At 44.6% G+C, this 27,473-nt stretch overlaps 1 protein-coding gene across 1 annotated transcript in view; it reads right to left on the reverse strand.

Annotated features, from left to right (window-relative positions):
* Nucleotides 1–27,473, reverse strand: part of nrde2 (NRDE-2, necessary for RNA interference, domain containing) — a 72,241-nt gene that overhangs the window by 33,513 nt on the left and 11,255 nt on the right. Inside the window, exons 4-8 of the mRNA XM_067992188.1 lie at nucleotides 23,094–23,306; nucleotides 21,296–21,442; nucleotides 15,167–15,629; nucleotides 11,945–12,350; nucleotides 7,925–8,058 (exon numbers count right to left, since the gene is read on the reverse strand). Coding sequence (XP_067848289.1) covers nucleotides 7,925–8,058; nucleotides 11,945–12,350; nucleotides 15,167–15,629; nucleotides 21,296–21,442; nucleotides 23,094–23,306 — 1,363 coding nt within the window. The remainder of the gene's footprint in view (nucleotides 1–7,924; nucleotides 8,059–11,944; nucleotides 12,351–15,166; nucleotides 15,630–21,295; nucleotides 21,443–23,093; nucleotides 23,307–27,473) is intronic.

The raw sequence follows: 27,473 nt of genomic DNA on the forward strand, positions 1-27,473 counted from the left end.
ACAGAGAGAACTGGGGTGAATGTACACAAATCTTTGAAGGTGGCAGGACAAGTTGAGGAGGCTTTATTAATAAAGGCAGAGAGTACAAAAGCAAAGAAGTTATGTTAAATCTTTATAAAATACTGGTTAGGCCTCAGCTGGAGTAGTGGTCAATTCTGGGCACCACACTTTAAGGAGGATGTCAAGGCCTTAAAGAGGGTGCAGAAGAGATTTACTAGAATGGCACCAGGGGTGAGGGACTTCAGTTATGTGGAGAGACTGGGGTTGTTCTCCTAAGAGCAGAAAAGGTCAAGAGGAGATTTGATAGAAGTGTTCAAAGTCACAAAGGATTTTGATAAGAGTAAAGAAGGAGAAACTGTTTCCAGAAGGGTCGGTAATCAGAGGACACAGATTTAAGGTGACTGGCAAATGAGCCAGAGGTGACATGAGGAAACATTTTTTACACAGCGAGTTATCATGATCTGGAATGCACTGCCTGAAAGGGTGAAGGAAGCAGATTCAATAATAACTTTCAAAAGGGAACTGGATAAATACATGAATGGAAAAAAATTACAGGGCTATGGGGAAAGAGCAGGGGAGTGGGACTAATTAGATAGCTCTACCAAAGAGCCAGCACAGGCACAATGGGCCAAATGGTTTCTTTCTGTGCTGTATCATGGTATGGTACTATACTACGAAATACACACTGCTTAAGGAAATAGCACAACTATGTATCTCATGCTCACCAGTCGATCTGCTGTGGTGTGGCACACGGGGAAATCAAGACCATGGAATAGATTTTCGCCTTCACCACCTGGGCAGTAATGTGGCAGAGCGGATTAGCTGCCCGTTGTATCAACAGAATGAAAATCAGGCTGGTCCGACAACAGTGAAAATCTACCCGTGGGTGAAACAGGTTTGGAGGGTGGGCGGGGGTAATCAAGTCAGGGTGTGGAGACGTAATTCAGTCCCCATTTTAAAGTCATATACATTCTGTCCTTATTTCTGTGTTTCCATTATAAATTCCTATGTAAACTTGTCACACTATCGTAGGAACATAGGGAACAGGAGTAGGCCATTCAGCCCCTAGAGCCTGTTCCACCATGTAATTGGATCATAGTTGATCTGTACCTCGACTGCATTTACCGGCCTTCGTTCCATATCCCTCAATTACATCCTTCTGCCAGCGGTGGCACTACAGCACCTTCACTAAATACCGGAGGGTGCAAATACAGCTTGACAAGTTTACATAGACAGTTTCCATTATAGATATGGATATGGGAATTTATAATGGAAAGCTGACAGGAAGTGTGTGCAGACGGAAGCGAGAGTGAGCGTGAGAGCGTGTGTTATGGAAAGAGTAGATATTTCAACCAGAGGGAGAGCAGGGCAATGGGGAGAGCAGGGCTCTGGGACTTATTTTGGATTGCTCTAGAAAAAGCGGATACAGAAACGATGGGCCGAATGATCTCCTTCTGTGCTGTAAACCAGTGGTTGTATAAATTGATATTCTAATTATACACACAGACATATACATAGATAGCTTTTAATAATGTCAGCAGTTTTACTCTTTTCTTGGGTAGGCTTGTAAAGATCCAACACTCCCAGCAGGGAGCCACGCTCAGAGGGAGCACGTGTTTTGGAGATGAAATTACAACATTGCAGCACTGATCCTCCAACCTATGCTCCCTTTGAGTGCTGCTCTCATCCGGGAGTGGGGGTGGGGTCGCTGAATTTACCCTACAATTCCCACACTCTGGGGAAAAATATTCCGACATCTTGCAATGACAATTATAAGGTAATTGTGACACCTGGCTTTACACTTCATCTGAACAACATTTGCCTACATAGCACTCACGACACTTCAAAATAATTCATTCTATAAGTGCTTCACAATGCTTCTGTAGATGCGATGCTGTTTGAGTACCTTAGTTCTACTTTCACCTACTTGCTAAAAAAGGTGTTTTTTTTTAAAAAAGGAAAAGCAGCTTACATTTGTAAGATTCTGCATCCTGTGTTTTCCTGACGTCGCTGCCTCTCGCTAGGGTACAGTTCCACGGGTGCTGGCAACCTCACCCACCTGATCACTTTTGACCTACGAGCGTCAGCGGGCTAGTCAGTCCGATGGTGCTCTCAGCCACCTCCGCACGCACGTGCACTTCTCGTCAAAATAGGGGCCACTGCATACCAATCAGGAGTGGGGAACCCTAGCTGATTTTTCCCTCCCTAGCCCTGGCACACCGAGTCCATCTACAGCGCCGTTAAGACTTCCCCAACTGAGATGAGCTAACAAAGTGTAGAATAATATATTTTTTTAAATAATGTATTTTTATTAGCTTATTGGTAAGGGCATTCCTGGAACCCTTGTGCAGACAAAGATGGAAAAAATAAACATGAATAAATCTTGTGTTTGAAAGAAAGAACTAACTTGCATTTATATAGCGCCTTTAAGGATCACAGGCTGTCCCAAAGCGCTTTATAGCCAACAAAGTCCTTTTGAAGTGCAGTCACTGTTGTAATGTAGGAAACACAACAGCCAATTTGTGCACAGCAAGGTCCCACAAACAGCAATGTGATAATGACCAGTTAGTGTGTTTTAGTGATGGTCGTTGAAGGATAAACATTGGCCAGGACACCAGGGAAAAACTCCCCTGCTCTTCTTCAAAATAGTGCCGTGGGATCTTTTACGTAGACCCGAGAAGGCAGACGGGGCCTCGGTTTAAAGTCTCATCCGAAAGACAGCAAAATATAGGTGAATGGATCTTCTGTTTGGACATCGATGAACACATATTTAATTTGAAACTGCATGCCTGTTGAATAATTAAATTCAACAGAATTTCTGTTATAGTTACAAATATACTGAAGGACAAAAAAGATAATTGGACTGATGCCTTTGTTACCTCCAGACTCGACTATTCCAATGCTCTCCTAGCCGGCCTCCCACCTTCCATCCTCCATAAACTTGAGCTCATCCAAAACTCTGCTACCCATATCCTAACTCGCACCAAGTCCCGTTCACCCATCACCCCCTGACCTACATTGGCTCCCGGTCCAGCAACGGCTCGATTTTAAAATTCTCATCCTTGTTTTCAAACCCCTCAATGGCCTCGCCCCTCCCTATCTCTCTGACCTCCTCTAGCCCTACAACCCTCAGAGATCTCTGCGCTCCTCCAATTCTGTCCTCCTACGCATCCCCAATTTCCTTTGCTCCACCATTGGTGGCCGCGTTTTCAGCTGCCTAGGCCCCAAGCTCTGGAATTCCCTCCCTAAACCTCTCCATCTATCTATCTCTCTCCTCCTTTACGTTGCTCCTTAAAACCTACCTTTTTGACCAAGCTTTTGGTCACCTGTCCTAACATCTCATGTGGCTCATTATCAAATTTTGTTTGTTAACGCTCCTGTAAAGCGCCGTGGGACGTTTTACTACGTTAAAAGTGCTATATAAATGCAAGTTATTGTTCATGTTCTTCTTTCTATACTTGTGGCTATTGGATTGCTTGGGTACAACAAATAGAGGATGATTGGACGGGGAGGTGTGCGCACGCTCCCCCCCCCAGCGGAGTCCATCCCACTAAGGGTGGGCTCACTGACAGCGGGGCCATTTGTTGCAATCCAATATCTCCGTTGCAGATCCAGGAGAATCTGTCCCAATACTCATTAAGATCGGCGACAGCACAATATCTTAACTGCAGGGAACATCCTCTTGTATAACTGGTCGACCACTTGGGGGCGCTCCTGGTCCACCTCTGGCCACTTAGGCCTTTTCTCGTATTTGGCATTTTTAGCAAAGCTAGCAGTAAAAAAAAATTACATTCTTAATTCCTAGTTATCTTTAAGTTTCAAAAGGTATCCGCAGGACACTCTTGGGTACGGCTCCTGTTGGTTCAGTCAGTCATGCGCGGTACATACTAACATGCAGCTGGCACTGCACTGCAGATATCCAGCAGTGCTAATTCAGACATGATAGAAGATTGCTTGTCTAGCTTACAGAATCAGCTCTCTATCAAACAATTCAGCCATAGCAAATTGAAAATACGCCACTTAAATTGTCGATCTGCTGCATGTCTGATCTCGACCGAGCACAGTCACAATAACTGAGGGGTCCTTCGATCGTACGTTGGGGTGTTGATCGATTCCACCCCCGCCCCCCATCAATGGGAATACGAAGCCTCTCTCCTCCTGTGGTGTGGTTCTATGGAGCCCAGGTGGCTATTCTTCATTTCTGACATGGTGAGTGTCCGCAGGCTATTCAACCGAGGGAGGGGGGGTGAGGGCAAAGCAGTTGAGTCTGACTTTGCAGCAGGAGGTCATTGGTTATCCATCAGGGACCCTGATCAATTTTTTTCCAGGTGAATTTTCTCCTTCCTTTGCCTTAAGGCAAAGTGCTTTACAGACAATGAAGTACAGTCACTGTTGTAATGTAGGAAACGCGGCAGTCAATTAGTGCACAATGAGGTAAACGACCAGATCATCTGTTGGTTGAGGGATAAATATTGGCCAGGACACCGGGGAGAACTCCCCTGCGCTTTTTCGAAATAGTAGCTGTGGGAAACTTTTACATCCACCAGAGAGGGCAGACGGGCTTCGGTTTAACACCTCATCCGAAAGATGGCACCTCCAACAGTGCAGCACTCCCTCAGTACTGCACTGGGAATGTCAGCCTAGAATTTGTGCTCAAGTCACTGGCGTGGGACTTGAACCCATAACCTTCAGTCTCCAAGGCGAGAGCGCTACCACTGAGCCATGGCTGACATTCTGACCCTATTAAGGCACCTTAATAGTGATGGGGTTATCCCATAGCTGCAGAAACCACCCATCAGTATAAAAGGTGGGGGGGGGGGGGGGGGGCCATGTTCACCCTAGTTGCCCAGCTGAAGTTGGGCTGATAGGCAGTTAAAATGCCCCTCCCTGGAGTTGCCGAGATCTCGCAGATTTTGACCTGCATTCCAGAGCAGGCAGCCAGGACACCTGCCCAAGGCCGGTGGGGTCCTCCTTTGCGTGAGTCATGGAGACCCAACTGCAATTTTAACTCGGGCCTGAGCGGGGAAGTCACTGCGGCTGTCTCACCAAGCCAACCCGGGTCCCGAGCCCTCAGCTGCGATCTGCTAATTCAGCACGGTGCAAGGGGATCGAACCTTGGAGCTTCCTGGTCTGAACTCAGCATCCCACTGGCTGCTGCATCGACCTACACATTGACTCAGCACTCTGCGAAGCCTGCAGTGGTCAAACAGCAGACCAAAAAGGAGGGCTTACTGGAGTGCCGACAGCTTTGAGAACAGCCTCAAAAAGCGAGCGCTGGAATCTGGTACTTCGTTACCTGGAGAGAGCCCATCCAAGCACTAGAAACTTCAAAGAGAGCAGAAGTGCAAGGATGAATTTTAAGATCAGTATTGAGAACGGCATGTTGCTCAGGTTTTAGGCTGTCTACTGGATCCATGGGACTCATCGCCTCCAGACAGATGCTTTTACAAAATCTTCTTCCTCTATATTCATCTCGACTTTGTGATATTTATCACATGCTGCAGCATCTGTTGTTCAAACACTCATTAATTTCAACATCAGTGGGAGTTCTCTGGGTGTTTAAGTGGGGCTTTCAAAAAAAAAAAAAAATTTTTTTAAGTGATTGATTTCTGTAAAAGAAAGAGTGGAAAGAAAGAGAAATACCAGGGCTTCAAAGTAAATGGCAAAATGTCGGGATTTTGCTGCCTTGAATTACCCTTTTGTGTAGTGTGAACGTGTCATTTTGAAAGCAGCGATGTGAAAATTTCAAACATAGTGAGTGAGAAAGCCTCCAGCTCCTGAGACAGTCAAGCAGTTGTTGCTATTAGTGATTTCCCTTCAAACAACAGAATTTCAATCAGAGGTTTTTTCTCCCTTCTGCTTTAACTCAAGATCTCAACTCACTCAACGTTTCGCCCAGAAGACATCTCTGATTGTGCTACCGAGGGAGTGCTGCACTCTGAAGTGCGAGCCGGATTATATGGTCTCCTGGAGCGGCTGGTGATCTCCTGGACTGGTTTCGATTGCCCAAGGGGGGACAGGGAGGAATTGTCCAGAGTATTTTTTCCCTTATTGGCCCTGGTTTTTCTCTTTTTTTTTTCCCTCTCCCAGAAAATCCCACTGCAGAGACCTGAGCACATAATCCAGGCTGGCACTCAGTGCAGTACTGAGGGAGCGCTGCACTGTCAGAGGTGCCGTCTTTCAGATGAGACCTTAAATCGAGGCCCCGTCTTCCCTCACAGGTGGACGTGAAAGATCCCACGGCACTATTTCGAGGAAGAGCAGAGGATTTCTTCCCAGTGCCCTGGTCAATATTTATCCCTCAACCAACACCTAAAACAGATTATACGGTCATTATTACATTGCTGTTTGTGGGACCTTGCTGTTCGCAAATTGGCTGCCGCATTTCCTACATTACAACAGTGACTATACTTCAAAAAGTACTTCCTTGGCTGTGAAGTGCTTTGGGATGTCCTGAGGTTGTGAAAGGCGCTATATAAATGCAAGCTCTTTCTTTTCACTGTAAATGTGGAATGATTATAATCACTGTTAGATTACTTGCAAGCTCATAAATTTGTTTAATAAATGTGTTTCACATTTTAAACTACATTTCACCTGATGCTCCCCTGCTTTGGAAAACTGAAGTCTTCTGGATCTCAAGGAGGCGCGAGGTAGTTCAGTAACTAACAGCAATTCCCAAAATGGCGTTTATCCAGGAGCATTTCTGAAACCTTACGGAGGTCTCGAGTCGAGGATACACAAAGATTTGGGGAGTTAGGACGCACCCACGGGAGTGATCTAAAACACGAGAGCTTAAATAATCTAGGGTAAGGAGGGGTGGAGGGGGGTTAGGAAAACCCCAAAAATGTAACAATTATACACAAAATATTCATCAACAACTTGCATTTATATTGCACCTTCAATGTAGTGAAGTGTCTCAAGGCGCTTCACAGGAGTGTAAATCAGACAAAAATTCAGCTCATTTAGAACACAATTATAAAATGACTAAACTTTCCAAGTGGTTCTTTGGTCTCCGTTGCACAACATTCATGTTAGATACAATAAATATGTCTTTGCAAGTGCCCATACAATTACTGTAGTTTAGCGGTTACACTAAACATGGCATTTACAGAACAGATCTGAGCACACAAAGGGTGTCCGGGTGACGTATTTGCATCTATATATAGACTGGTAACCCGCTTAACAACAGAAGATAACGCAAGATCGACAATGAAAAGCTGACTTGTGAATTTTACCAGAGCACCTGACTATTTCTGTTAAGCTGGCTCTTACCTTGGGTAGCACCATTTTTAACTCATCCTCCTCTCCTGAAAGCACTGGTTCATACTCAGTCTCAGGTTAAGGGGTCAGCCATTTAGGACTGAGATGAGGAGGAATTTCTTCACTCAGAGGGTTGTGAATCTTTGGAATTCTCCACCCCAGGGGGCCTTGGATGTTCAGTCATTGAGTATATTCAAGACTGAGATCGCTAAGATTTTTGGAATCTCAGGCTATTGGCCGGGGGGGGGGGGGAAAATCAGGCGGGAAAGTGGAGTTGAGGTCGAAGATCAGCCATGATCTTATTGAATGGCGGAGCAGGCTCTAGGGGCCGGATGGCCCACTCCTGCTCCTCCTACTTAAGCACTGTGGTACAGTTCCACAAGGTCGAACCATCAGAGACACTGGACAGCAAGTGCGGCAGATTAATCAGCCGTGGGACAAGGGTCAGAGCCGAGGTTGATCCCGTCAGACAATGTCCTTATCCCCTCACTTTCCAGCAGGAGTCACTGGACAGCAATCGGGAATGGGATTTTTGGACTCCTTATCTCCCTTCCTAGCCCAGGAATAGTGAAGGCAAATTGTCAACAAACCCTACCGAGGTAATACATGAAAGCAAGAGACTGTTAGTAAATACATGAAGCCGGTGAGGAAGGGCTGCCTTTACCTGTGCCTTGGTTAGCAGGCCAGCAACACTGTCAGGCTTGAAGAAGGTGAAGTCAATGAGAGCCTGGAAGAGGGCAATGGCTTTTTCTGAATGGCCAGTCTGTCGCAAGAAATGACATTGCTGCAGGAAAATTGCTGTAGGAATGAGTAGAGAGATTTTTAAGTTTTTTTTCAAAAAAAGAAAATTGAATCCAGCAAAAAATGTGTTGCAAATAAAAATCTGAACGACTTGCATTTATTCAGCGCCACTCAGCACCTTTTGCAATGGGGAGAAGTGGGGGTGGGGGTGGAGAAGAGGGGAGGAGGGTGAGTGTAGATGGAAATGCAAGTGGGGGAAAGGGAGAAGCAAAAGCACAGTGCTGGAGTTAGGGGTTGAGCTACTAAGGAAGGCAGAAAGATAGCAGGGTGAAACATAGAAACATAGAAAATAGGAGCAAGAGTAGGCCATTCGGGCCTGCTCCGCCATTCAAAAAGATCATGGCTGATCGTCTAAATCAGTACCCTGTTCCCGCTTTTTCCCCATATCCCTTGATCCCTTTAGCATTAAGAAATATCTATCTCCTTCTTGAATACATCTAATGACTTGGCCTCCACAACCTTCTGTGGTAGAGAATTCCACAGGTTCACCACCCTCTGAGTGAAGAAATTTCTCCTCAGCTCGGTTCTAAATAGCATACCCCATATCCTGAGACTGTGACCCCTGGTTCTGGACTCCCCAGCCATCGAGAACATCCTCCCTGCATCTAGTCTGTCTCGTCCCGTCAGAATTTTATATGTTTTGATGAGATCACCTCTCATTCTTCTAAACTCTAGTGAATATAGGCCTAGTCAACCCAATCTCTCCTCATACCTCAGTCCTGCCATCCCAGGAATCAGTCTGTTAAACCTTCATTGCACTCCCAGATGTGGTCTCACCAAGGCCCTGTATAACTGCAGTAAGACATCCCTGCTCCTGGACTCAAATCCTCTTGCAATGAAGGCCAACATACCATTCGCCTTCCTAACTGCTTGCTGCACATGAATGCTCGCTTTCAGCAACTGGTGTACAAGGACACCCAGGTCTTGTTGTACCGCCCCTTTTCCCAATCGATCACCATTCAGTTAATAATCTGCCTTTCTGTTTTTACAACCAAAGTGGATAACCTCACATTTATCCTGCATCTGCCTTGTTCTTGCCCACTCACCCAACTTGTCTAAATCACATTGGAGCCTCTTTGCATCCTCCTCACAGCTCACATTCCACCCCAGCTTTGTGTCGTCTGCAAACTTGGAAATGTTACATTTAGTTCCCTCATCCAAATCATTGATATATATTGTTAGTAGCTGGGGCCCAAGCACTGATCCCTGCGGTACCCCACTAGTCACTGCCTGCCACCCAGAAAAAGACCCATTTATTCCTACTCTCCCTTTCCTGTCTGTCAACCAATTTTCAATCCATGCCAGTATATTCCTCCCCAATCCCATGTGCTTTAATTTTGCACACTAACCTCTTGTGTGGGACCTTATCAAAAGCCTTCCGAAAATCCAAATACACCTCATCCACTGGTTCTCCCCTATCTATTCTACTAGTTACAGCCTCAAAAAACTCCAGTAGATTTGTTAAGCATGATTTCCCTTTCATAAACCCATGCTAACTTTGTCCAATCCCGTTAATGCCCTCCAAGTGTTCTGTTATCACATCTTTTATAATAGACTCTAGCATTTTCCCACTACTAATGTTAGGCTAACTGGTCTGTAATTCCCTGTTTTTTCTCTCCCTCCTTTTTAAAAAAATAGTGGGGTTACATTTGCCACCCTCCAATCTGCAGGAACTGTTCCAGAGTCTATAGAATTTTGGAAGATGACCACCAATGCATCCACTATTTCCAGGGCCACTCCCTTTAGTACTCTGGGATGTAGATTATCAGGCCCTGGGGATTTGTCAGCCTTTAGCCCCATTAATTTCCCTAGCACTATTTTTTTTAAACTAATACTGGTTTCCTTCAGTTCCTCCCTCTCACTAGACCCTTGGTTCCCTAACATTTCTGGGAGGTTATTTGTGTCCTCCTTTGTGAAGAGGGAACCAAAGTATGTGTTTAATTGTTCTGACATTTCTTTGTTCCCCATTTCTGACTGTGAGGGACCTACATTTGTCTTCACTAATCTTTTTCTCTTGACATTTATAGAAACTATAAAGTGGTTTTATGATCGAGCTCTAGACAGTAGGTGCGCGATGACTAAAAGATCAGCTGCTGATGGTGGGGGGGAAGAGAGAGAGAGAGAGAGAGAGAGAGAGAGAGAGAGAGAGAGAGAGAGAGAGAGAGAGAGAGAGAGAGAGAGAGAGAGAGAGAACATACCACTAGAGGAGATCACTCAGTTAAGGTGCAGCAAGGCCAGAAGGGATTTAAAAATAAGGACCTTAAAGTTGATGAGCTGGGGGACAAGGGCTTGGCAAGAATGGGTGGGGTGGGGAAGATTTCATGCTCAAGATGGTATGCCTCAATCTCTCTCTCACCACCACTGCTACTCCAATCCACCATCTTCATCATCCCATGATTGATAATATCCTCCCTACCTTCAAAAGTCCCCTAAAAACCCATCTGCAGTCTGCTCCCCAACACAAAATGTCCTTTTTTTCTGCCCAGTGTCAGTTCTTCGTTGTTAAGTGCTTAAACGATTCTTTTGTGCGAGGTGCACTATGTAATTCAAGCTGTTGTGGCTGAGTGAGCCAAAACACTGTCACCAGGCTACTTGCCAGCCATGACTCAGTGGTAGCACTCTCGCAGGAGACTGAAGGTTGTGGGTTCAAGTTCCACTCCAGAGACTTGAGCACAAAACCTAGGCTGACACTCCCAATGCAGTACTGAGGGAGTGCTGCACTGTGGGAGATGGCGTCTTTCAGATGAGACGTTAAACTGAGGCCCCGTCTGCCCTCTCGGGTGGATGTAAAAGATCCCATGGCACTATTTTGAAGATGATCAGGAGATTTCTCCCTGGTGTCCTGGCCGATATTTATCCCTCAACCAACATCACTAAAAAAGATTATCTGGTCGTTATCACATTGCTGGTTATGGGATCCTGCTGTGCGCAAATTGGCTGCCGTGTTTCCTAGTGACCACACTGCAAAAGTACTTCATTGGCCGTAAAGCGCTTTGGGACATCCTGAAAGGCACTATAGAAATCCAAGTCTTTCTTTCATCACAAGTCTGATACTCATCAGAAATTCATGCACTCCCACTTCCTAATAGGGTCACTGGCTGAGTTTTCTGTCCTTGTCCACAGGCCTGTTGAAGCAGAGAGAGACGATCGAACCTGGGACCTTCCGGGTCTGTATGGCTCAGTTACTCACTAGGCAGTGCTTTTACCCAATGAGCAAACAGAGGCCCTATGGAAATTAATTTTGTGGCTTACACCGAGTCTGTGCTGGTTAAAACAACATTTTTATTTTTAAAAGAGCTCTAATTTTATTGAGACATTACTAAGAACGTACAGCACAGAAACAGGCCATTCGGCCCTGGTCCATGCCGGTGTTTACGCTCCAGACGAGCCTCCTCCCCACTATATTTCATCTAATCCTATCTGCATATTCTTCTATTCCTTTCTCCCTCATGTGTTTATCTAGCTTCCCCTTAAATGCATCTATGCTAGTCGCCTCAACTACTCCTTGTGGTAGCAAGTTCCACGTTCTAACCACTCTCTGGGTAAAGAAGTTTCTCCTGAATTCCCTATTGGATTTATTAGTGACTATCTTATATTTATGGCCCCTAGTTCTGGACTCCCCGACAAGTGGAAACATCTTCTCTACATCTACCCTATCAAACCCCTTCATAATTTTAAAAGGCCGCTATCAGGTCATTTCTCAGCCTTCTCTTTTCTAGAGAAAAGACCCCAGTCTGCGCAGATAGTTATAACCTCTCAGTTCTGGTATTATCCTTGTGAATCTTTTTTTGCACTGTCTCCAGTACTTCTATATCCTTTTTGTAATATGGAGACCAGTACTATGTATTCACAGTGCATGAACTAAATTAAAACTCTGTCTTACCCAGCATGGCTTCTTCTGTGTCAGGCAATGCGGGATGGGATACTAGGGTACCATCCAGGGCAGCTGCTAGAGTGCTCAGACATTTGCCGTAGACGCCGTTGACCTTGGACGCAGAGAAGATGCTGAACTGGCTCTGGCAGAACAGAAGGTACCTCTGCCACAGAGCGGTGTTGTTTGGGTGATGAAAGACGACTTTTTTCCATTCGTTGACCAGACTGGACGGTTCCCAAGACTCCTTGCAAAGCCCGAGCCTGGCTACTTTCAGGTCTGCGTTGTTGGGATTGCTTTCAATAGCTCGCTCCAAAATGGCCAGCTTCTTCTCCAAGACAACACGACGCGACCTCTTCCTTTTTTCAGATTCTGCTGCAGTGGCAGTGTACGGATTTGGACCTTTCATCAATTCATCCTGAAGGAAAGACGACTCATCAAAGACAACAGTCAATGGCACAACACAACACATAGCTCCTTTCTCTCAGCCACCAGAGAACGTGGTGAAACCATTCGTACACAAGTTGAAGATTCAATTTCTAGTTTACATCAGTTAGGAAACTAAAAAACAACATGGACAAGAGTCACAATAAAATTCTCACCGGAGAGATTAAATATAAATTCTCATTTTATTGCACAGCAGTTATTTATTATTATGGATGGGGAAAGAGCTTTTGTGTTCCACGAACTGTTCCAAACAAGATACTCAAACTATACTATCCTCTTGAGGGCTCTCACCTCGCCAATTCCTTCAATGGTTGGGGGGGGCAAAGTAAATGAGCCATGGATTTATCTATAATCCTTTTGCCAATGCCATTCGTGGCTTATCTAGCACGAGTTCTGTGAGCCAAGAAACATTACCATCCCGTGACCAAGGAGACCTACTGCATTGGGACAAAGTATTTGTCTTGCAATGGTTATAAATGTATAAAAAAGGTACAATCGGACAAAGTCCACGAGATTGATTGATAACAGACATCATTCAGAATCCTGATGTAGCATCCTTAGGGTTTGTAGCCAGAACCTTCCATTACTCTGTACTGGGCCTCAACAGCCCAATTTGCTTGCATTCCCTACTTTACTCTCCCAGTGGAAGCAAAGAACCTAGAGATGGACTAGTGTGTAACTTCTCCATGGTCGACATCAATACCAAGTCATGACCAAGAAATAAAGCTGCCCTTCTGTCCCAGAGACAACAGCCTTCTAGTGACTAAACCTAGTAGCCCCCATTCTTTACCTACAAACATAAGCAGTTAGATAACTGTGGGGCATGAGTCAAACTCAATTATGTGTGCTCACCTGCCGTCCACTCCCACCCACTTTGAGCAGGAAGTTACTGGACAGCAACCAAGAGTGGGAATCTCAGCTGATCTTTCCTGGCTCGGAAGCATTTAGGCCTAACACAGCACACCTAGTTCATCCTGGCTGAGGCTAAAAGCTTCCCCATAAAATCATTTTGTGGTGACAGAATCTTCTGGTCTTTAGGTGCCATGGCTCATGCTCTGACATAGTTAGTCATCAATGAAATGATCCAAATACACCACCCTACACGGTAAATGATCCAAATACACCACCCTACACGGTAAATGATCCAAATACACCACCCTACACGGTAAATGATCCAAATACACCACCCTACACGGTAAATGATCCAAATACACCACCCTACACGGTAAATGATCCAAATACACCACCCTACACGGTAAATGATCCAAATACACCACCCTACACGGTAAATGATCCAAATACACCACCCTACACGGTAAATGATCCAAATACACCACCCTACACGGTAAATGATCCAAATACACCACCCTACACGGTAAATGATCCAAATACACCACCCTACACGGTAAATGATCCAAATACACCACCCTACACGGTAAATGATCCAAATACACCACCCTACACGGTAAATGATCCAAATACACCACCCTACACAGTAAATGATCCAAATACACCACCCTACACGGTAAATGATCCAAATACACCACCCTACACGGTAAATGATCCAAATACACCACCCTACACGGTAAATGATCCAAATACACCACCCTACACGGTAAATGATCCAAATACACCACCCTACACGGTAAATGATCCAAATACACCACCCTACACGGTAAATGATCCAAATACACCACCCTACACGGTAAATGATCCAAATACACCACCCTACACGGTAAATGATCCAAATACACCACCCTACACGGTAAATGATCCAAATACACCACCCTACACGGTAAATGATCCAAATACACCACCCTACACGGTAAATGATCCAAATACACCACCCTACACGGTAAATGATCCAAATACACCACCCTACACGGTAAATGATCCAAATACACCACCCTACACGGTAAATGATCCAAATACACCACCCTACACGGTAAATGATCCAAATACACCACCCTACACGGTAAATGATCCAAATACACCACCCTACACGGTAAATGATCCAAATACACCACCCTACACGGTAAATGATCCAAATACACCACCCTACACGGTAAATGATCCAAATACACCACCCTACACGGTAAATGATCCAAATACACCACCCTACACAGTAAATGATCCAAATACACCACCCTACACGGTAAATGATCCAAATACTCCACCCTACACAGTAAATGGTCTAAATACTCCACCCTACACAGTAAATGGTCTAAATACACCACCCTACACAGTAAATGGTCTAAATACTCCACCCTACACAGTAAATGGTCTAAATACACCACCCTACACAGTAAATGATCCAAATACTCCACCCTACACAGTAAATGGTCTAAATACTCCACCCTACACAGTAAATGATCCAAATACACCACCCTACACAGTAAATGGTCTAAATACTCCACCCTACACGGTAAATGGTCTACATACTCCACCCTACGTGCTCTTCCTCCTCCCTGCATGTTCAATGTGTTGAAATCATGAGTCACTGCACTACTTTCTATAAAAGTCATTCTTTCTCTGGACCTGAAAACTATGGCACTCCTTCCCTTCATCCTACAATTTACGGCCTTAAATATATCAGCATCTCCTGCAACATAATTTATCTAATCTTCTTTCCTAATGGTTTCAACCATAGTGGTGTCCTGCACCAATAGCCTTGGCCGTTCACCTAGGTTTCTCATAAAAGTCAGAGATGTGGGATGAATTAATGGGTTAATTCCCACCCCAAAAACACAGCAAATTCAAAAATATGCAATTGATTCGAGTGCTTACCTGAAAATGAACAAACTCCATCCAGGTTTGGATATCCCCAGGGTCTTCTCTCAACATCTTGTTGAATTTCTCCACTTTGGCCACCTGCTTACTACTGTCCAGGGGGACTCGCCCTTTCTCTTCCTGCTGCACTTGGCCCTTTCCCTGTAACCACAGGGCAGTGGAAGCATCGTAAACCCCAAGCGGATTGAACCAGGTGATGGTGCCTGAGGATTTACTGTCATTCTCTACCCAGTCTGGGACTGGTATGAAGGAGCTTGAACTGGGTACAGGAATTCTATCTTGTGAAACATCTCCACACTGAACAGGAACTGTGTCAGTGTTCAAGAGCTGAAGACTAGATGTGCTGTAGTATCGATCATCTCTCTTTTTTGCCTTTTTCTTTGGTCCGGATGAATCTTCCCAAATAATCTGTTGTTTTTTGGCATTGAGGCCAAGGCAGGCATCCCCTTTCCTCTTATATCTGAAATACATTGCCACATTTAACTATTTATTGACAACTACACACATAGCTAATATAATAATCCAGTATAACACACAAGTACTGAATAAATCCCTTCACATCCTCCTTTAATATTAGTGCTACTTAATGAAAACATTTTTTCAGGAAACAGACCAGTGTACAAATACTTCCCTGAGAAATTACGTTAGCTGGATCTCAATGTGCTAGACGTGAAAAACTATGTAGAATTTATGAGGACATTCAGCTCCTTCAGGTATGATGAGTGATTCTATTTGCAGTGTGTCCGTTCCAGTGTTGATGGCAGTGGATAGACCTGCTACACGTGATCAGTTTATGGACAGATTACAAATTCCATTGATCATCAATTCAACTACTGCTGGGGGCACCCAGAGTCAGGTTCAGCAACATAGACAATCCTTAGGTAACTTTAATCATCTCCCCCTCCTCCCCTGAAACCACTGACTTTTGCTGGGTTATGGCTCTTGGTGCCGGCAGTCAGTCACCAAGGAGACTATTCGCCATCTACGAGCCCTGTCGGTCAGCATGGCCAGGTTACTCGGGAGTGGGGGGTTTAATCACTGCCGTAACCCATCCTGTCCTCGCCCAGCAGCAGTCACTGGATAACAATCAGAAGCGGGACCCAGGATGATTTCTCTCCCCAGCCCAGGGTCAATTGCACCACTGTCCAAGATCAGTTAACTCAGCACAGACCAGGCATTGATCCTCCAACCTAGAATTGGAACCACACTCAGCAGTTCATTTGCCCACAAAGCCATTGGGGCTTAGGTAACTTCAGGCAATGTTATTTAGCACTCTTGGCAACAGGTGATAAAAACAGGGCCAGAAGGGGGCCATTCGGTCCATTGTGCCTGTTCCAGCTCTTTGAAAGAGCTATCCAAATAGTCCCACTTCCCTGCTCTTTCCCCCAAAGCTCCGCAAGTCTTTCCCCTTCAAGTATTTATCCAATTCCCTTTTGAAAGTTACTATTGAATCTGCTTCCACCACCCTTTCAGGCAGCGTATTGCAGAACGCAACAGCTCGCTACATAAAAAAAGTCCTCATCTCCCATCTGGTTCTTTTGCCAATTATCTTAAATCTGTGACCTCCTGCCAGTGGAACCAGTTTCTCCTTATTTACTCTGTCAAAACTCATCATACTTTTGAGCACCTCTAATAAATTCTCTGCTCGAAGGAGAACAATCCTAGCTTCTCTAGTCTCTCCACATAACTGAGGTCCCTCATCCCTGGTACATCTCCTCTGCACCCTCTCCAAGGTTTAAATTGGAATTAAAAAGGCTGATCACTGGGTGTGTCTGCATCCAGATTTCTACTACCCTTTGTGTGAAAAGGTGCTACCTGATTTTGCTCCTGAATGACTTAGCTGTAATTTTAAGATCACATCCCCTTGTTCTACATTCCCCCTACCAGACGAAATAGGTCCTTTGTATCTACCCTCTTGAATCTTTTTAACATTTTAAATACCACGTTCAGATCACCCCTCAACCGTCTATACTCAAAAGAATACAAGCCAAATTTATGCAACCTATCCTCATAATTTAATCCTCTAAGCCCCAGTATCATTCCATGTGACTCTGCGCTGCACCCCCTCCAAGGCTAATATAACCTTCCAAAGGTGCGGTGCCTTTATGGTGTCGTAAGTTGATGCTAGCTGTTAGTGTGACCTCTGTCTGAAAAATCTGTAACAGCAAAAGAATGACACTCCAATGCTGTTTTTTTATTAAAAAGTCGAACTGTACAAACTCTCCTACCCGCCACTGAGATAATTGACATGACAAGCCTCTGTTAAACATCATCGATCTGGACACAGCCCATTTACTGCTACGTAAAAGCGGTCAGTCGGTAAGGAGAAATGTGACAATTAATGAGGCATTTCATCTCATGGCTAATTAGATTTGCCTCTATGCCGATGCAGTATTGACACCAGACATTGTTTAGTAATCAGCTGGAGGACAGTCATAGGGCATGGGGGAAGGCATACCCATTAGTGTATGCTGTATATAAAAAGGGACTCACTGGGAAGAGTATTGCCACCAAGTCACCAGAGCTCAGTCACAGAACTTTCCACCCTTAAAAGAATCTGTCATAGATGCAAGGAGCTTCATCCCTCATCAATACCCCCATTTTAAAAAATATATTTGTTCTAGGGTGTGGGTGGCACTGGCAAGGCCGCATTTATTGCTCCGAGTTGCCCTGTGTACAACTAAGTGGCTTGCTAAGACACTTCAGAGGTCTTTACGGTTCAATCACGTGCTGTAGACAAGAGACACATTCAGGCTACACTGGACAGGGGGCAGCAGGTTCCTTTCCCTGAAGGACGTGAGTGAACCGGTTGGGTTTTTACAACAATCCAGCAGTGTGCGTGGTCTCAAATTATCAGATTCATTGAATTCAATTTTATAACTTGTCATAGCAGGATTTGAACTCAGGGCCTTTAGGCGTCGTAACCACTACGCTACTTAGCTACACCTTGTGATACCGAAATTTCCAGCTTGAAGTGAAGGGAGCAAAACACCCTGAAAATTGACCACCTCACCCCCAGTGTAAATGCGGTTCCTACAATAATCCTCTCTGCCTCTCTTTCCTCCTTTAAGACACTCCTTAAAACCTACCTCTGATCAAGCTTTTGGTCACTTATCCTAATATCTCTGACAAATCTATTAGAGTTCTTTTTTGAGGGTGTAACTAGCAGGGTAGATAAGGAGCAATCAGTGGATGTAGTATATTTGGATTTTCCAAAGGCATTCGATAAGGTGCCACACAAGAGGTTGTTACACAAGATTAGGGCTCATGGGATTGGGGGTAATATATTAGCATGGATAGAGGATTGGTTAAAGGACAGAAAAGAGAGTAGGAATAAACGGGTCATTTTCGGGTTGGCAGATTGTAACTCGTGGGGTGCCACAAGGATCAATGCTTGGGTCTCAGCTATTTACAATATATATCAATGACTCAGATGAGGGGACGGAGTGTAATGTATCCCAGTTTACTGATAATACAAAGCTAGTTGGGAAAGTAAGTCGTGAGGAGGACGCAGAGAGGCGACAAAGGGATACAGACATGTTAAGTGATTGAGCAAGGTGGTGACATATACGTGGAATATAATGTGGGGAAATGTGAAATTATCCATTTTGGTAGGAAGAACAGAAAGGCAGAATATTTTTTAAAATGTGAGAGACTAAGGTTGGTATTCAGAGGGAATTGGGTGTCCATGTACATGAATCACTGAAAGTTAACATGCAGGTATAGCAAGCAATTAGGAAGGCAAATGGTATGTTAGCCTTTATTGCAAGGGGGTTGGAGTATAAGAGTAAGGAAGTCTGCAATTGCATAGGGCTCTGGTGAGTACATGTAGAGTACTGTGTACAGTTTTGGTCTCCTTATCTAAGGAAGGATATACTTGCCTTAGACTGCCTGCAATGAAGGTTCGCTAGATTGATTTCTGGGATAAGAGGGCTGTCCTATTAGGGAGAAATTGAGTAGAATGGGCCTATATTTTCTGGAGTTTAGAAGAATGAGAGGTGATCTCATTGAAACATATATGATTCTGAGGGGGCTTGACAGGCTGTTTCCCCTAGCTGGAAAGTCTAGAACTAAGGGGCATAGTCTCAGGATAAGGGGCCGGCCATTTAGGACTGAGATGAGGAAACATTGCTTCACTCAGAGGGTTGCGAATCTTTGGAATTATGTACCCCAGAGGGCTGTGGATGCTCAGTCGTTGAGTACATTCGAAACGGAGATCGATAGATTTTTGGACTCTAAGGGAATCAAGAGATATGGGGATCGGGCGGGAAAGTGGAGTTGAGATAGAAAATCAGCCATGATCTTGTTGAATGGCGGAGCAGGGTCGAGGGGCCGTATGGCCTACTCCTGCTCTTATTCTTATGTTATGTAGCTCAGTGTCAAATTTTATCTGATAACACTCCTGTGAAGCTCCTTGGGACGTTTTACTACGTTAAAGGTGCTACATAAATGCAAGGTATCGTTGTTGCAATAGCTGTGGTGAGCTCTACAGCTGAGACCAACAAAAATGAGGTCACTGTGAATCCAGTGCAGAAGGAAACACACGATGCATTTACTATCGTTAGGATCATCGGTTTTTGCTTGTACTCCACTCATTTCCGTTACAGAATGCTCCTGCTAATCCTAACCCTGGGTCTGCCATTCCATGTCATCGGTTAGGTAATTCACGTCGGGTAGTCAGTGTATAACAAAGGCTTTCCTCCCGAGTTCTAATACGTGACCCCCGTTGATCGAAATTATGGCTAACTTGGTGAATGCACTGCCTAGCATGGAACTCAGCCGCATTGAATTCAACCCCAGTCTATGGTGAATTAGCCAATTTAAGCCAAAACATTGCTAGGAGTAGTGCATTTGCACCTGGGCTAGGAGCATCATTAACCTGTGACCCTTGGTGGAAAGTGTGCATGTCTGGGAAATGCGGGATTAATTGTGATGCCCTTGTGGGCGAATAGCCTGACAGTCTATATACACAGGAATAACAGTCAATTGAGCAAGCCATCTGGAGGACCACCAATGCAAACATGCTCCAGCACTAATCCAATACTCCACAAGATGTTTGACCTGGGGGCAGGGGTGAAATTGAGGGAAGCTGAACAAGAATCATTTCTGCAAATACACAAGCAATAGTTACGTAATTGCAATTGTAACAAGATACTGGAAAGCAAACAGGCAGTTATGATTTAACTATGGGACAAACAAAATGGGCAGGCAGTAGCAGTGGGTAGCACTGGCAAATTCATCAGCAGCTACAGTACTTGCATTTATTTAGCACCTTTAACCTAGGAAAACATCCCAAGACGCTTCATAGAAACGTAATCAGACAAAAATTGACACCGAGCCAAAGGAGATATTAAGAAGAGTGACTAAAAACTTGGTCAGAGACATCGGTTATAAGGATGATCTTAAAAAATGAGAGAGAGGTGGAGAATTCAAGAGGGAACTAGATAGATATCTGGCAGACATAGCGATGGAGGGGTACGAGAGTTGGAGTAACGTGTGGCAATTTTCAAACTCTTGGGACTGCCCAGATGGAACACAATGGTCTCCCCTATCCTGCACTGTGTACAGATCTACGTAAGGAAAAGAAAGATTCACATTTATATAGCGCCTTTCATGACATTACAGCTAATGAAGCACTTTTGAAGTGTAATCACTGTTGTAATGTAGGAAACGCAGCAGCCAATTTGCACACAGCAAGGTCCCACAAACAGCAATGAGATAATGACCAGATAATCTGCTTTAATGATGTTGGTTGAGGGATAAATATTGGCCAGGGGATCGGGGAGAACTGCCCTGCTCTTCTTCGAAATACTGGCATGACATATGATCTGATGGAGCAAACAGAGCCTCGGTTTAAGGTTCCATCGGAAAGAAGGCACCTCTGATAGTGCAGCGCTCCCTCAGAACTGCACTGGAGTGTCAGCCTAGATTTTGTACTTAAATCTCTGGAGTGAGACTTGAACCCACAACCTTCCGATTTAGAGGCGAGAGTGCTATCCATTGAGCCACGGCTGCCACTTAAAAGTGCCTATCCCTGATTACATATCACAACTAGTGTAGTCAGTCTAGTGCAAGAGAGGAGGAGTTTCACTGAATCAAATCCACAACTCCTCTCATTACAAGTACCTTGCCAGATCGCCACGATAGAGTGACTTATACTCCCAGTTGGCAGGGTCAGCCTTTTTATCGATGCAGAAGGTCTGTGCAGTCTGCGACTGGAGGTCATCCAGCCACGTGAAGTTCCACTGAGGAAGATCTGTATCGGCGTCAGACCTGCAAAATAACACAAAGCATATTATGATCATGTGTTTCAAGCAGGGTCTGTGAAACTGGACAAAAGAGGGTGCACCTGAAGACTGCAAGAAGTCTGCACTGATATGTATCTACCTCGTACCTTAGCACTGAATCTCCTCTCTGAACTTAAAATACAAGGTCGATTGGAAATTTGGTTCAGCCGATTTAATTAGGTGGTTTAAATTTGTACATTCGATCAGGAGACTAGATCTTCCCCAGAGGTGCTGTTATAACGGATATCAATACTACAAGTGTCTTCAGTTATTCTCAAAGACGCTCCTAAATCATCCCCTTTCACTCTCAAAGAGCTCCAGGCAACCAACACACGCAGCAGCACCACTGCAGCCCTGCGGGGTGGATCATTCGCCTGCTCTCAGCGTTTGATATGCAGGGAATGGGGAGAAAATAGGACATTTAAGTAGTTTTTATTGCCCTCGTTCTATTACACTCCTCTGCACTGCTCTTAAGCCTCAGAGGGCTGGCAGTCTGTACCCAGGGCTCTAGAAAAGCAGTCCTATATCTAACCAGTAGGTGCTGTACAAGAACAGCGAGAGGTGACTTTCTCTCCTCATCTTCCTTCACCAACCACCGAGAAGGCCTGGTCAAAATCAGAAGTTTACCACATGGGGAAACACGTTGGAAAATTCACATCCTACCGCAGCACTAATGAGGCTGAAAGTTAGGGCATACCTTTTAATATGAAAAAGAAGAGCACTTATAGGAACAGGAGTAGGCCATTCAGCCCCTCGAGCCTGCTCTCCATTTGATATGATCATGGCTGATCTGATTATGATCACAACCCTCCTTTCCAGTCTACCTACTATAACCTTTGACTCCCTTGTTAATCAGGAGTCTATCTCACTCAGCCTTAAAAATATTCAATGGCCCTGCCTCCACCACTCTCCAGTGAAGGGAGTTCCACAGACTCACGGCTGATCTGTACCTCAACTCCATATCTCTAGGTACCCTTGCCCAAAGATCGATCTCTCAGTCTTGAAAGCTACGATTGACCAAACTTCTACAGTCTCTGGGATCTGTCATACTTTGTGTGGTAAAAGTGTCTCCTGATTTTGCTCCTAAATGGCCTAGCTCAAATTTTAAAATTTGGCCCCTTTGTTCTTGATTTCCCCCACCAGAGGAAATAGTTTCTGTATATCTACCCTATTGAATCCTTTACACATTTTACTCCATCTGGAGTACTGCATTCAGTTCTGGGCACCGCACCTCAGGAAGGGTATATTGGCCTTGAAGGAGGTGCAGTGCAGATTCACCAGAATGATACCAGGGCTTAAAAAGGGTTAAGTTACGAGGACAGATTGCGTAAACTTGGGCTCTTTTCCCTTGAGTTCAGACAGTTGAGGGGTGATCTAATTGAGATGTTTAAAATGATAAAAGGATTCAATAGATAGATACAAAAAACTATTTCCTCTGATAGGGGAATCCAGAAAAAGGGGGCACAATCTTAAAATTAGGGTTAGGCCATTTAGGAATGAAATCCGGTAACACAAATGGTGGTGGACATCAGAACTCAAGCAATGACCAATCCCCTTGGCCCAAGCTCTGCTGGACCCTGTCCAGGTTTGGACTTGTAATTAAGGTTGCTGACCTTTGCCAACAAATTCTGAATCACCTCACTGCTCGAGCCTCTTTGTCTTTATCTCGGAGGAACTCGGGGTCAGTATCGCTGCTGGCGTAATTCTCTCTATTTTTCTTTTTATCCTTTTTATGTTGCCGATGTTTCTTTTTTTTCTTCTTCTTTTTGGCTGTGACATCCTCTTCGTCGCAGTCCAACGGTCTGGGAGACAACCTCGCAGATAAGTCGGGCTCTGAACAAACACTGAAACTAAAGGACAGGCCTGGAAAGTTAATCATACGTAAAATGTCATCCAATCACTAGTTACATCCATTTTAGTATAGTGATTCACTCCTGGCTTCTTCAACCCCCCTCCCATCCATGACCAAGAGCAAAGCCTCAGATCAGGAACTCACCAAGTGGAGGAAGAAACATCTTCCTGCTCCACTGCACAGCACCGTGATCACTAAACTGAACACAAGTATTTAACAACTAATGGAATACACAACTCCACGAATGGCTTCCATGGTAAAAGCAGTAAAATGCTAAACCATATAGACTAAAAAGCTTCAGTGATTGATCCCAAGTCTCTGCTAGGTCAGCTGATCTTAGCAGGGGTACTGGCAGGGTCTTGGTGCCGCTAGGTAATGGGATTGGGGGGGGGGGGGGGGGGGGCGGAAAGAGGAGGAGAGAAAGAGAAACACTGGCCAGTGTTCCCACTGCCAACCACTACCCAGCTGAAGTGTGCAGGTAAGGGTGATGGCAGAGGATGGGATTGGGTTTGGCAGAGACGCCCTCCACAGTTGATTAGCCTGCCAAAAAAATGTACTTAATTGGCTGTGAAACGCTTTGGGACGTCCTGAGGTCATGAAAGGCGCTGTATAAATGCAATTCATTCTTTCTTGATGTCGTAAGCCAATAGCCTTAAAAGCCAATGCGCAAAAAAAAGAACCCTTTTTACTCAGTGATTTGTCCTTCCCCAGTGAAATACATTTTTAAGTAAATGCTCTAATCCAAGAATGCTTTGCTTGAAAAAAGGCAAATTATCCAGAATAAAGCTAGTGAAAGTGAAAAGCTGAAGTATTATCCGTTATCTCAACTCAAACACTGCTGCCAGATGCACAAGGTAGCCTTGCGTGAGCAGATGTTTAGAAATAACAGAACATAAGATACCAATCACCACTGCGACCATAACCTTGAAAATCACAAAAGATGGATTAAGATCCATCCCTCAACATATTAATCATGAATTGTAACCAAAAATGAGGCCTGCGCTCCACTTCCCCATTCTTTGGATCTCACCAACCAAAGCAGCCTTTCCCGGTGGAAAGGGCAGGTGGGCAAGTTTCTCTGGTGATGGTTGGTTAGTGGATAGGTGACACAGAAACACAGTTGCATTTATAAAAAGCACCGTACCTATTTGATGCGTCTCAAAGCGCTTCACACAGTGAGCTGCTTTTGGAGCAAAGTGACTCTTGCTTTGTCAAAGCACAAGTGCTGGTCATGGTGACTCGCCCTCAAATACTCCTTCCCTAAGGAGAACTTGGTAGCTTAGCCCAAGGTCAGGAACTTGACTTCTGGAGAACAGCAGGTGCGAGTTGTGCGTATCTAGATGTGGTGCCCAAAGCTCTCCACCACTGGGGTTTTCCTTGCGTTACGTCTGGGTCTGTTGTAGACTATTTGATAGAGATTGATTGCCATGATTAGTCAACAACTCCTTTATCGTTGTATCATGCAACCACTAGGATGGTGGAAGGTGAACTACATAGAATTTACAGAACAGAAACAGGCCATTTAGCCCAACCAGGGCTTATGTTCCACACGAGCCTCCTCCCACCCTACTTCATCTAACCCTGTCAGCATAATCTTCCATTCCTTTCTCCCTCATGTGTTTATCCAGCTTCCTCTTAAATGCATCTATGCTATTCGCCTCAACTACTCCTTATGGTAGCGAGGTCCACATTCTCACCACTCCCTGAGTGAAGGAAAAACAATAATACCAGTGTAGTGAAATACAATTGTTTTTTTTAAAAAATGAATGAAATTAATAAAGTAGCAAAAATTAAAACACCCTCAAATTTGTGCCTACTGGTTGTGTGTTTTGGGTTCCAAATACTTAACTGCACTGTTAAAAGGCACATCACCTGAAATTTAAAAATGTTAGGATATCCATCTTAGTAGATGGACCTTGGTCTATTTTCGTCTAGCAATTCCTATGCTCCGATGAGCCCACGTCCTATCGCTCTGTAGCCATCTTGCAAGGTTTAGTCATCAGCACCTCTTGCCTCCAAACATACAGCATGTTCCCCCCAGGCCTCCACCAACAGGAGGCGCCCACAAGAGTTGCTGGCTGGGTGCACCCCAACTCCCACCCGAGCTTCCTCCCTACCCCCAACTCTTCGGGATGCCACCTCATTGCAACTCAGCACTTCTTAGGGCACAACACCTACGATATGAAACACGGGTCGACTGAGGAGATTGAGCCTCTCCACTCTAGTGCCACGCATTGTTGCTCCAAAACACTGCCCCTACTCATTCACCCCTTCAAAAGAAAAAGATCCGAGATCTGTGACCAACTCCATTGGAAATTACTTGAGCAATCTACACCAAAACTTCAACCACAAAACTCAACTTAGCTATGCTGCCATTAGCCAAATGCACGGCTCACTCACAACAATATGAATTTCTAACCCAAAATCACCCCTACATTCACCCAAACCCACGACCTTCACTACCTAGAAGGACAAGGGCAGTAGGCGCATGGGAACAACACCACCTCCAAGTAACACCATCCTGACGTGGACAAATATCATTGTTCCTTCATTGTCACTGGGTCAAAATCCTGGAACTCCCTAACGAAGAGCACTGTGGGAGCATCTTCACCACCCGGACTGCAGTGGTTCAAGGCGGCAGCTCACCACCACCTTCTCAAGGGCAATTAGGGATGGGCAACAAATGGTGGCCTCGTTAGCTATGCTCATACCCAAAAAATGAATATAAAAAAAAATCTACTGGCAGTTGTCTCTCCCCTGTACAAGTCTGCCATCAATTTTACTGAAAAACACCTTTTTAATATAGGTTGTATTCGAGTGTGCACACATACAGAAACAGCGTGCAGTCACATGAGCACGCAGAGAATGTGGAGCTGTCCGTCACTAAAATAGAGCGACTGCCATCAGAGATTCAAATTCAGGGCCCAAATCATGCCACAGAATCTCAGCATGCAGAAGGCACGAGGGAAGAATGGAAAGCTGCGTAAGGCTTTGAGTCCTACAGTGCGATTTAAAGAGACATTTGGCCGCAGCAGTTGAGAAAACATAGATCAAAATGGCTCGATATGAAACTCAAAGCTGCACTGAGATTAAAGCAACATTGCCCAAAACCAGAGAGATTTAAGTAAGTCCTCAGTGATAACCACTAAAGTGTGAAATGGAACAGATTTTGAACATAGCAACAGGACTAGGCCAGTCAGCCCCTACAGCCTGTTTAGTGAGATCATGGCTGATCTGCATCCACCCACCTTGGCTCCATATCCCTTAATACTTGGCTAGCAAAAATCTATCAATATCAGATTTAAATTTATTAATTGAGCTATAAACTGCTTTTTGTGGGAGAATTCCACACTTTTACCACCCATTGAGTGAAAAAGTGTTACCTAACTTCTTTCCTGAATGGCCTGGCTTTGATTTTAAGGTTATGTTCCCTTGTCCTAGACTCCCCCACCAGTAGAAAAAGTTTCGCCCTAACTACCCTCTAAGTTCCTTTCAAAATCCTAAAAACCTCAATCAAGCCACCCTGTAACCTTCTATATATCAGGGAATACAAGCCCAATTTATGCAATCTCTCTTCATAATCTAACCCTTGGAGTCCCGGTAACATTCTGGTAAATCTGCGTTGCACTCCTTCCAAGGCCAATATATCCTTTCTAAGGTGTGGTGCCCGGAACTGTACACAGTATTCCAGATGTGGTCTAACCAGGGCTTTGGTTAGCTGTAGCAAAACTGCCTCCTCTTTATATTCCAGCCCTCCAGTTATAAAGGCTAACATTCCATTAGCCTTTTTGATTATTTTTTTGTACCTGACTATACTACATTTTAGTGAACTGTGTACACAGACCCCTAAATCTCTTTGGACCTCCACTGTACTTAGCTTTTCACCATTTAAAAAACTCAGATCTATCCTTTTTTGGTCCAAAATAGAAGACCTCACACTTACCTGGGTTGAAATCCATCTGCCACTGTTTTGCCCACTCACTTAATCCATCAATTTCTCTTTGTAATTTTATGCTCCCATCTGCACTACTTAAATATGCCACCAATCTTTGTGTAGTTGGCAAACTGAGATATATGGCTCTCTATTGTGTTATCCAAGTCATTAATCAATATAGTGAATAATTGAGGCCCCAGCACAGATCCTTGTGGGACACGAATAGTCATT

Source organism: Heptranchias perlo, chromosome 10 (genome assembly GCF_035084215.1).
Source record: "Heptranchias perlo isolate sHepPer1 chromosome 10, sHepPer1.hap1, whole genome shotgun sequence".
Lineage (NCBI taxonomy): Eukaryota > Metazoa > Chordata > Chondrichthyes > Hexanchiformes > Hexanchidae > Heptranchias > Heptranchias perlo.